General features: G+C 34.3%; 1 protein-coding gene and 1 non-coding gene across 2 annotated transcripts; both read left to right on the plus strand.

Moving 5' to 3' along the window:
- The first annotated feature begins 906 nt into the window (after nt 1-906).
- Nucleotides 907-1013, plus strand: LOC127116303 (small nucleolar RNA R71). Its single transcript, XR_007801257.1, has one exon. It is a non-coding gene; the product is annotated as a small nucleolar RNA R71 (small nucleolar RNA).
- Nucleotides 1014-10752: 9739 nt separating this feature from the next.
- Nucleotides 10753-11193, plus strand: LOC127088948 (uncharacterized). The gene has a single exon (XM_051029339.1). It carries the CDS (start codon nt 10753-10755, stop codon nt 11191-11193), a length of 441 nt encoding a protein of 146 aa, XP_050885296.1.
- The last annotated feature ends 269 nt before the right edge of the window (nt 11194-11462 follow it).

An 11462-nucleotide genomic window follows, 5' to 3' on the forward strand; every position in this document is an offset into this window, starting at 1 on the left:
TCAGTTGACTTTTTAGAGTTTTGGTTCTCAATCCTTGGGTCAGACGGTCCTTCTACCTTTGTTCCACTTCTTAATATAATTGCATGAGCGTGGCTTTTCGGGTTAGGTTGGGGCTGTCCAGGAAATGTACCAGTTGGGGCAGCAGTAGGCGCTTGTTGTTGAGCTACTTGTGAGATTTGTGTTTCCAGTATTTTGTTATGGGTAGCCAGGGCATCTACTTTACTTGCTAGTTGTTTAATTTGTTCGTTAGTGTGTACATTCTGGTTTAAGAAATCTTTATTGGTTTGGTGTTGAGAAGCTATGAAGTTCTCCATCATGATTTCCAAATTGGATTTTCTAGGAACGTTATTGTTAGGTGTAGATGGGGTCGGCTTTTGATATCCAGGAGGTATAGTTGGGGCTTGACTGGGAGCTTGTCCTGGTGCGTATAAAGCATTGTTACTCTTATATGAAAAATTAGGATGGTTCTTCCAGTTTGAGTTATAGGTATGTGAGTAAGGATTTCCTTGAGCATAGTTCACCTGCTCTGCTTTGATTCCTGTTAGGAGTGTACAATCTGTAGGAGTGTGACCTTGAATTCCACAGACTTCGCAATTTTGAGTTACGGCAACCACGGCGACTGGAGGTGATACATTTAAACTTTCAATTTTCTGGGCAAGAGCATCCACTTTTGCATTAACATGATCAAGGCTACTTATCTCGTACATGCCAGTTTTCGTTTGAGGTTTTTCTACCATTGTTCTGTCGCTTCCCAACTGATAATGGTTTTGGGCCATGCTTTCGATAAGTTGATAAGCGTCAGCGTAAGGTTTATCCATAAGCGCACCACCTGCGGCGGCGTCTATTGTTAATCTTGTGTTGTATAAGAGACCATTATAGAAGGTATGAATTACTAACCAGTCCTCTAAACCAAGGTGTGGACAAAGTCTCATCATGTCTTTGTATCTTTCCCATGCTTCGAAAAGAGACTCGTTATCTTTCTGTTTAAATCCATTTATCTGGGCTCTTAACATAGCTGTTTTGCTTGGAGGAAAATATCGGGCAAGAAAGACTTTCTTCAACTCATTCCATGTGGTGACTGAGTTGGAGGGAAGAGACTGAAGCCATCTTCTAGCTTTATCTCTTAACGAGAAAGGAAAGAGACGAAGTCGAATTGCCTCTGAATTGGCACCATTAACTTTAACAGTATCAGCGTATTGAACAAATACGGATAAATGAAGGTTTGGATCCTCGGTAGGATTTCCAAAAAATTGGTTTTGTTGCACTGCCTGCAACAGCGAAGGTTTAAGTTCGAAGTTGTTTGCTTCGATTGCGGGTGGAGCAAGACTCGAATGCGGCTCATCTTGCGATGGAGCAGCGTAATCTCGAAGAGCACGAGCTAGTTCTGCCATCTCGGGTATCGGATAAGGAAGAAGATTTTTGAGATCAGGAATTTCGATTGGAGGAAGATTGTTTGCGGCACGATACTCCCGAATTCGTCGTAAGACTCAGAGATATCGTTCAACGTCGTTGATTCGTAAGTAATACGGTTCGCCTTGTGAGCGAGTGTGTGGCATACAAATCAACGAAAAAGAAGGGAAAATAAAAATTGCCTTAGTCTCTACAGCGTAACAGAAGAGTTACGATATCGACTAAATAAAAGTCCCCGGCAACGGCGCCAAAAACTTGATCGCGACTTTATGAGTCTATTGGGGTATTAACTGCAAGTGCACAGTCTAATCGCGTAGTTTTAAAAGATATCGATCCCACAGGGACTTAATGAATCGATATACCGTTTTTCTAAGGTTACTTCGTAAAGCTAAGGCGGATGATACTTTGATGATTAGGGGGAAAAGTAAAACTAAAATTGGATCTAGATTAAATATCAAATAACGCGGATATCGGTATGTAGTTCGTCGTACTTAGGGAGTCAAATCTTCGTTGGTTTCTTAGTTTTAAAATAAGTCCTTTCATTAGACACTATTGATTAAAAATCTTTTCTCAAACTCTCGCTCTGTTGAATAGACTATGATTTTACCTTAACGTACGCTCTCACTATTTAGTTAAAACTAAAATCACTTTTTGAAAACAATAGAATCTATAGAAACTCTTTTTATTAAAATACTAACCGTTTAAACACCTTCGTCTCAAACTCTCGCTCTGTTGACTTAGATTATATGATTAAACTTAAATGCTTAACTCTCGTCCTCACATTTAACCTTTAAAAATACTTTTTGAAAATGATTAGAATTTAATTAACTCTAAAAATTGCTTTCGCCCTGATTTAAAGTTAATGTCCAATTTACATTGTCCAGTTAAAAGCTCAAACTGTCGTTCTATTGATTTTAACTTCTTTATGTCTTTTACTCTCGTACAAAAACTTTGGTATTAACCCTGTAAATTGAGACCATAAAAAGAGTGACTATATCTTTAAATAAATTTAAACCAACTTAGTTTTGATTCCTTTATTCCGCTTACTTTACATACCGATATCTAAGTTTATTTAGCCGGACATGCTAAACAAGCCTAAACAATAATTATGCTTAAATACAGCCATATCAGACAAACAGTATAGATAAACAGCAGTATAGAGCATATATAAATTAAAACAATAAATTAATGAACCTGTAAAATTAATAGAAATCTTGGTTGTTCTCTAACTTCGATGCTTGAACACTCCACCACAAACCGGTTGGATTTGTTCTTCACAATCTTCGATCAGACAGAAAAATAAAACGAAGGAATAAAATACTATGATCTAACGTAAGGTTAGATCCAGTAAAAGTTACACAATAGTTTCCGGTGTAGAAACTATTGTGAGAAAATTAATTGAATGCCTAAAAAATTAAGCTAACAAAGAAAAGGGAAATAAAAAATGCTAAGGTAATAAACTGCTGAAGAAAATATGGAATGCTGATAAAAAATATAATGCTGTAAAAATAATGCACGACGTGGAAATCTGGAAAAAAGGAGGAGAGCTTCAGGGCACCACTTAAGGTCTATTTATATTAATCCATCATGTAACCGTTGCACAAAAATTCCGTCAGTAGGTTTCCTCGTGTGTCAACGAGTCAAGCGAAGAAAAAGGCCGAACGTGCTTCTGTTACGCGTCAAAGCCAAAAATATAGGAATGGGGTGTGACGTCCGTCACACCCTGCGTTACGCTCGTAACGCTGAGCGAAGGGGCGTGACGCTCGTCACGCCTTGTGTGGCGGTCGTCACAGCGCTTCAGCGCTTCTCCTTGTAGTTGTGGGCTGGGCTTTAGTGGAATGCTTCTTTTTGGAGAATCCTCTTTTTGCACCCCTTTTCTTTCCTTTTCACACATGCTTCAGTTTATGTTATCTGAAATAAATAGAAGGAAAATACCAAGTAATATCGAATAATATAAAATAAATCGAGTCAAATAATAATATAATTTAATTAAATCGAGTCCAAAAATGCGATATTATTTCATGTTATCACATCTTAAACTCAATCTAATAACCAATTTATTTTCTAAGTCTTTATTTATATATATATATATATATATATATATATATATATATATATATATATATATATATATATATATATATATATATATATATATATATATATATATATATATATATATATATATATATATATATATATATATATATATATATATATATATATATATATATATATATATATACCCCATCTTGTGTTTGAAGTCACTTGGGCAACAAAAATATTCTCAAGTATTTGAGTACACGAGTTGCAACATTTAAATGGTTCATGGTAGATGCATATAGTAATTGGTTTAATTTCTAAGTGCATAATGTAATGTATAATATTGTGGGATTCAATTTTTGGCCATGTGTCTTAAAACACAAAAGGGGAGGGTGCTGAACTGTGATATAATTTTTTATAGATTTACAGAGTAAATCAATTTTAAGGTTGATTTTTAAGAGATGGATTAAAGATGAAGATATGTAAAATTAAGTAAAGACATGCAAAAAAACAGATAAGAGAATAACACACCATATTTTATTTTGGTTCAGTAAAAAACTATGAGGCATACATCAAGTCCCTAAGGATTAAACCTTGAGATTTCCACTACCAGAGAGTTTTAACAACATGGTCAATCCACAACCTCCTTACACTAATTTTTTTTATCTTAGGTTCAACTTTCCACTTTTATATCAATGTATCAGAGTCAAGAGAACAACCCCGTTTTATTTTGCAATTATAGATCAACATCAATTTACACAAGATAACTCTACATGAATGTTTGTTCTCTCAGCACTAAAATAATGTTGGTGTAAGCCCTAGAGGCCAATACTTTTGGTACTTGTATCAAATTATTTATTAATAATAAAAGACTTTTTCTTTATTATGTTTGTTTAATAAAGTCCCTAGAATAGCTAGTCCGATTAATGTATCAAGTGTGACTTAATCATGAGATCACATTAAACATAAGGACACTATTCTTAAAGTATCCGTAGTCGAGCTTTATTGTGAAGTGGGATAACATTAAAGCATGAAGACTATTATGTTTATAGACTGATGATCACATCTCATGGATCATGGATAAGGAGTTATCAAGTCTCAAACATAGGTATGAATATTAAGAGCAATATTTATACCGGATTGACCCGCTATGAGAATACTATATAGAAAGTTATGCAAAGTGTCATAAGTTATTCTCATGGTGATAATGGTGTATACCACCCTTCGACCTGAAACCACTATGGACCCTAGATGTAGAGTCGAGTGCTTTATTGCTGATCAAACATTGTCCGTAACTGGATGACCATAAAGACAGTTGATGGGTACTCCACGACGCATGCTAAGGGACATGAGTGACCTAGATGGAATTTGCCCATCCTGCGTAACAGGATAAATGTCTATGGGCCCAATATTGAACTGGACAAGGATGATACGGTCTATGCCTTGTGTTCAATATAAACATAAGGGCAAAAGGGAAATTATACACATAATTATTATCACAGAAGGATTTGTCAGATCACATGACATTTTCGTGTCTTGGGTAGCAGTGATGTGTTGCTAGATACCGCTCATTGTTTATTATGTTAAATACGTGATTTAATATAATTACCAATGCCGCGAAAACCTATAGGGTCACACACAAAGGACGGATTGATGAGAGATAGAGTAATTAAGGAATATCGTAATGTACGGTGCCCTTAAGTGAATTATAGAACATCGTAAGGTATGGTGTACTTAAGTAGAATACGAAACATGGTAAGGTACCACGAGCTTAAGTGATTTTGGCATATTATAAGATATGGGACATATACACTTGAGTGGGCTTTTTAGCTTGCAACCCACACAAGTGGTTCTATAAATAGAACCCTTGGGTAGAAGCATTGTCACTCTTGCATTTTCGTTTCTCTCTCTCTCTCTCTCTCTCTCTCTCTCTCTCTCTCTCTCTCACTCACTCAAAGCCTTCGTTCATAGCAGCTAGCACTGAGATTGAAGGAATTCGTTCGTGTGGACTGAGTAGAGGCGTTGTCATCGTTCAACGTTCGTGATCGCCACAAGAGGTAACGATTCTATCACTGATCATGCCCATTCGTAAGGATCATTAAAGGAGAAATTTTAAATTTCGCTGCGTTTTGGATCGCCATTCTCCTTCAAATAGTATATAAGTGAATATGAAATTTAGAACATCAACATAATGAGTAGAATACATGTTATTTGTTGTGTTTCTCCAAATGGTAACAAGTCCTTATTTTATAGTAAACCATTAACCCGAGAAAAGAAGGCTTTTAGGGCCGAATATGCATAATAGTTTATTAGGATGCGACCATATCGATTATGACCATGCAATATATGAACCTTTTTGATGGACTTGAACAATAGTTGAAGACGAGGCTTCCTTAATCGATTATTGATCGATTTTCCCCCATAATTGATTACAAAAGTGTTGTAATCTATTATGGAGTAGATATTTGTTGTATAATCAACTAACTATGCTTCAAATCGATTGAGCTTCAATTTTTAAAATATATGCCCAAACTAAGATGTTTTTGAAAATAGATGAAGTTTGAAAACATATTTTAGTGTGTGATACTACCTTAGTATTTTGAGAGCGCGCGCATACCCACACACACACATACACACATACACAATTTTACATAATTGATCCTATAAAAATAAATAAACAACAAGGCCCACTATCACATGTGAGGGTTTAATAGCTAGCTTTGTTTCTAAGTGAAGTTCTTTTAGCTTTTGACATTTTTGCACCAAATATGAGAAACTTCTCATTTTTTTATTTGTTTCAAACTCTTTTCTTTGTTTGATGATATTCTTGATTTTTGCTTATTTTTCTTTGTCATAATCAAAATATTTGCATACTTGTTGAATCCATAGAATCATATTCTCCCCCATTTTGATGATGATAATGCATCTCTCGCGGAGATGACTAAAATAGTGGTTAAGAAGGAAAGAAAGTTTGGAGTGTTAACTCACCTAGATGGATAAATAAAGTATAACCCATGATATACTCTACCTCTTTGGCATAATAAAAAAATAGAGGAATAAATAACACATAAAATATATAAAATAGCCAAAAATGTCATACATAGATGAAAGTAAAAAATAGATTAGGGAAACAACAAGCAAAGAAAATAAGACAAGCAAATAAAAGCTACGTAATACCTTACACCATCATCACCCTCATAAAGACCCAAAAACTTGAGATGAGCTGGGACCGCCATATCAATCAAATGATTTATGATGAAATCATCCTTGGCAGTCATATGGAAAAGAAAATTATTGTCATCTTGAGAGCTTGTAAGAATGGTTTGAAGTAGAGCTTCATTAAGATGTGTTCGAGGCACTTTATAAATCAAAATCTTCCATATTTTCTTGCTTTAAATGTTGAGAAGTTGGAGGAAGTTGATCAATAGAAGCATTTGGAGTATAAACCCATACTCCCCTTTTTTTAAAAACCTTCATTTGATTTGAGATTTCTAAAAGTAATCTTTGATCTTCTCTGGTGGTGTTGTTTTGCTTCCAAACATACCCTAGTATGAATCAAGATCTTCGGGAAGAGATACTTATAAGGAAGGAGAGAATAAGGAGAGGAAGATTGAAGGTGGAAGTGATGTTCAAAGAATCGCTGCATATGTTATTCACACTCTTTATTCTAGGGTTTAACTGTAAAACTATGATGGATAATCGTAGCTAATTTTCTTTTGTCGGGATTAGGTGTAGTCATCATTATAATCATATATTAGTTATGGTCATGGCATTTTATGTGATTTTACTTAAGCTTTAATATTGATGATTCTTCATTCTTAATGCTTGTTTTAGATTAGCTACTTAAAACATGTTCTCATGGTATGACTTGACATACAAGAGGTGTTGATCGTTACTAGATCCAAGTATCCATTTGTTTAATCCTAATTTCTAGAGATAGAGTTAGGTTTTAAATCCAAACGAATAAAGATACTGGTAAAAGGGCGCATTGATATTTGCATTCATTCTTGAAACTTAATGTTGTTGTATTGATTATGAAGACGACATATGTAACACCCCGATTTAGAAATATTGATTATTTTATTTACTTATTTAATTTAATTGGTGTGAAATTAATTAAATAATTTTTTTTTCTGAATTATGTAAATTACTTAGTTATTTGGGTGGAATTAATTAAATTAAAATAATACAAATAAAGAATTAGTAAGAATGGGGGTGGAAAGTGTGAATTAATATAAATAAAGGGGAGCAAGAAGTAAGATATTTAGTTAGTAGGGGCAAATATGTAATTAGAGAAAGATAGTTAATTGTTTATAAAAACAGAAAATTAGAGAAAAATAACTCTCATTCTAACAATACGGGAAATAGAAAAGGGTTTTGGAGAGAAGGCTTGAAGAAGAGTGCTATGGCTTGAGGGAAGAACACCAATTCACCTTGCTTTTGCTGGAAATTCTAAAATCTAAGGTAGGGGAGGGGGAGTATTCATCTATAGGTGCTAAATCCTAAAAGGACAGAGAGGTTTCCTTAACCCCAAATGGTGTTTGATCATCTATGAATATGTGATGTGAATTAACGAACTTTTGAATGATAAATCTGTTTTATGATGGTCTTGATTATGTTTGCCATGGATTGATTTAAATTGTAATGATAAGTGGTTGTTGTATGATGTGTTCTTGAGTTTTGATGAAAATATGGTGTTTTAAGGTATGATTTTGGATGATGAAATCATAAGGAAAAAATAGTAGTTGTGTCAATTTAAGTATGTTTGGTCCATTGGTGATGTTAGAATGTGATTTTGAGAATTTTTTATTAATTAATTTAGAACTGGTATGAGGTTGGAAGGGTTGGAATTGGTTCTACAATCGTAACAGAGAAAAGTCATTTTTTAAATAGAAAATCCTTCAGTGTCAATCGATTGCACCCTGATTGGAATCAATTGCACTAGTATAATTTTTGGAAAATATTTCAATGACAATCAGTTGCACCCTGATTGCAATCGATTGCATAATGTAATTTTCAAAAAATCCTGAAAGGACAAAGAGGTTTCTGTAACCCCAAATGGTGTTTGATCATCTATGAATATGTGATGTGAATTGATGAACTTTTGAATGATAAATCTGTTTGTATGATGACCTTGATTATGTTTGCCATGGATTGATTTAAATTGTAATGATAAGTGGTTGTTGTATGATGTGTTCTTGAGTTTTGATGAAAATATGGTGTTTTAAGGTATGATTTTGGATGATGAAATCATAAGGAAAACAATAGTTGTGTCAATTTAAGTATGTTTGGTCCATTGGTGATGTTAGAATGTGATTTTGAAAGTTTTTTATTAATTAATTTGGAACTGGTATGAGGTTGGAAGGGTTGGAATTGGTTCTGCAATTGTAACAGAGAAAAGTCATTTTTTAAAATAGAAAATCCTTCAATGTCAATCGATTGCACCCTGATTGGAATCAATTGCACTAGTAAAATTTTTGGAAAATCTTTCAATGACAATCAATTGCACCCTGATTGCAATCGATTGCATAGTGTAATTTTCAGAAAATCCTTCAGTGACAATCGATTTCACATTGATTGCAATCGATTGCACAATGTAATTTTGAGAAAAATCTATTATCGAATATTTTGACATATTCGATGATTTTGGTCATAACTTTCATTTCGTAAGTCCAATTTACATGATGTTCGAAGCATTGGAAAGTTAGCACACTGGACTATACAATGGTAGTGATAATTGGGATGATTAACTATGATTATATATGTAATGTTGTTATTGTGGTTTTCATGATGATGTTATGAATCGTTTAGTGAAACATTGAGTTTTTGTTATTGATGAAATGATAAGGTAAATTGCTAATATAATTGTAGGTTGCTTGAATGTTATGTTTTAATGACATGTGAGTTAAGATGTATGGTTTCAATGCGAAAATATCATGTTGACATTGTACAAGAAATTATGCGGTTCAATGTGATACCATTTGTGTTGTTGAGTTGTTGTGATGATGCATACATCCATTCATGCATCATGAGTTGTTGTTGTTGTGAAAGAGGCGATTATCGGTTTCGATGTTGGTGACTAGTAATTGTCCCAACCTTGATGTTGAGGCTTGGAGCTCGGTGTGAGGCTCATGGGTTTGGCAGATGGGACCCGGTTCATAAAGAGAACCATTGTTGAGGTCGATACCACATGCATATGAATCTATTATGTCGTTGAGAGTCACATTGCATATTAATTGTGTATTGTGGTTAAATGGGTAAAAATTTAATACATGTATTGTGATGTATAGTGGATTATGTATGAACTATATTATATTTAATCTACTATGATTGTTTATGCACCGTTTATTATTTGAATGTATTTCTCACTCCATTTACTTGAATGTTGTCCACCATGGACATCTTGCAGATATTCAAGAGTAATTGTTGCAGTAAGTGAAGTTTTGTCAATGAGTTACTTCTTTAGTTCCATGGTTTTAGAATTCTTGCTCTAATCGTGTAAAATCGGGGCCAGGAATGTTTTATTTGATTATTCAATTGAAGTTTAATATTTCATTGGCTTATTTTGAAGTGTTTAAGAGTTAAGTTAATAACTCTTATTGTTGGAGAAGTTTTATTTAAATAAGTTTTAAAGACTAAATGTTGAGTTCATGTTTATTTATCCGATTAGGATTGATACCACAGAAATGATACCCTAAGGGATGGCGAGTGTGCGATGATAAGTGTTGTATGATGTTAGTATATTTTACTGAATATTTATTAATTGTTGAATGATTTTAGAGGTTTTTAATTGGCGATACCTTAAATTGTCGTATAATTATTAATACATAAGTTTCAGGATTTAGGGTGTTATATAATGGTATCAGAGCAGGTCGGTCCGTTCGGCCAGGTTTTTGTGATTTTATTTATTCCAGGTGTATGCCATGTGTGTGAATGTTGTTGATACAATGTTTGTTCTAACGATTGTTTGTTGATATTCAAAGGAATGACTGGGAGAAATTATTGTGCTATTGCTGATGCCTTGACAACCGTGTTTCAAGTGTTGTAAGCTTAGTAAAATCCACATGTTAAAGATGCTGGATCGCGTGGACTGGACATGTTTCTGAGGAACAAACCACCAATATTCATAGGAAGGCATAATCTAGAGGGCATACAGGTTTGGTCGTAGGAGATCGAGAAAATCTTCCGAGTGATGGCATGTGCAAATGCTCAAAAGATTGTTTATGGTGATTATATGTTGCATGAAGAAACAGAGTATTATGGGATAATGCTAGACATAGGTTTGATGTTAATGGTACAATGGTTACTTGGGCTATTTTCAAGAAAGAATTATTAGAAAAATATTTCTTGGTTGACGTACGTGGCATGAAAGAAGTGGAATTCATTGAACTTAAGCAAGGAAATATGCCTGTTGCAGATTATGCCACCAAATTTGAAGAATTGTCTAGGTCTTGCCCTAACTATAATGGAGCAGAGGCTGAGATGTCTAAGTGTATCAAGTTTGAGAATGAACTGCTCCCAGAGATTAAGCAATTTGTTGGGTATCAGGAAATTTTTCAGTTATATGTGTTGGTTAACAAGTGTAGCATCTATGATGAAGACATTCATGCTAGATCCTCTAATTACAAGAGTTTCAGTGACAAGAGAAATGGTAACCTGAATCATGGAAAACCGTATGGTTCTCCATTTGTTAAGGGGAAACATAGGACTTTTGATGAGAAAAATCCAAGTGGGGGATAGGCTCCTAATTATGCGAGGTGTTGTAAATATGGTGGGTTTAGGCATCACATCTCTGAGTGTAAGAGTATGATTGCGATCTCCTTGAAGTGTGGGAATCTAGGGCGTTGATTTGTATATTGTATGAGTAATGTTGTCACTTTCTACAACTGTGGAGAGAAATGTCACATTTGTACCAATTGTCATAAGCCTAAGAAGAATCAGTCAGAAGGAAATGTATTTGCATTGTCTGGTACTGAGACTAGTAGTATAGACATGTTGATTCGAGGTAT

The sequence above is a fragment of the Lathyrus oleraceus genome, chromosome 1, assembly GCF_024323335.1.
Source record: "Lathyrus oleraceus cultivar Zhongwan6 chromosome 1, CAAS_Psat_ZW6_1.0, whole genome shotgun sequence".
In the NCBI taxonomy this organism is placed as follows: Eukaryota; Viridiplantae; Streptophyta; class Magnoliopsida; order Fabales; family Fabaceae; genus Lathyrus; species Lathyrus oleraceus.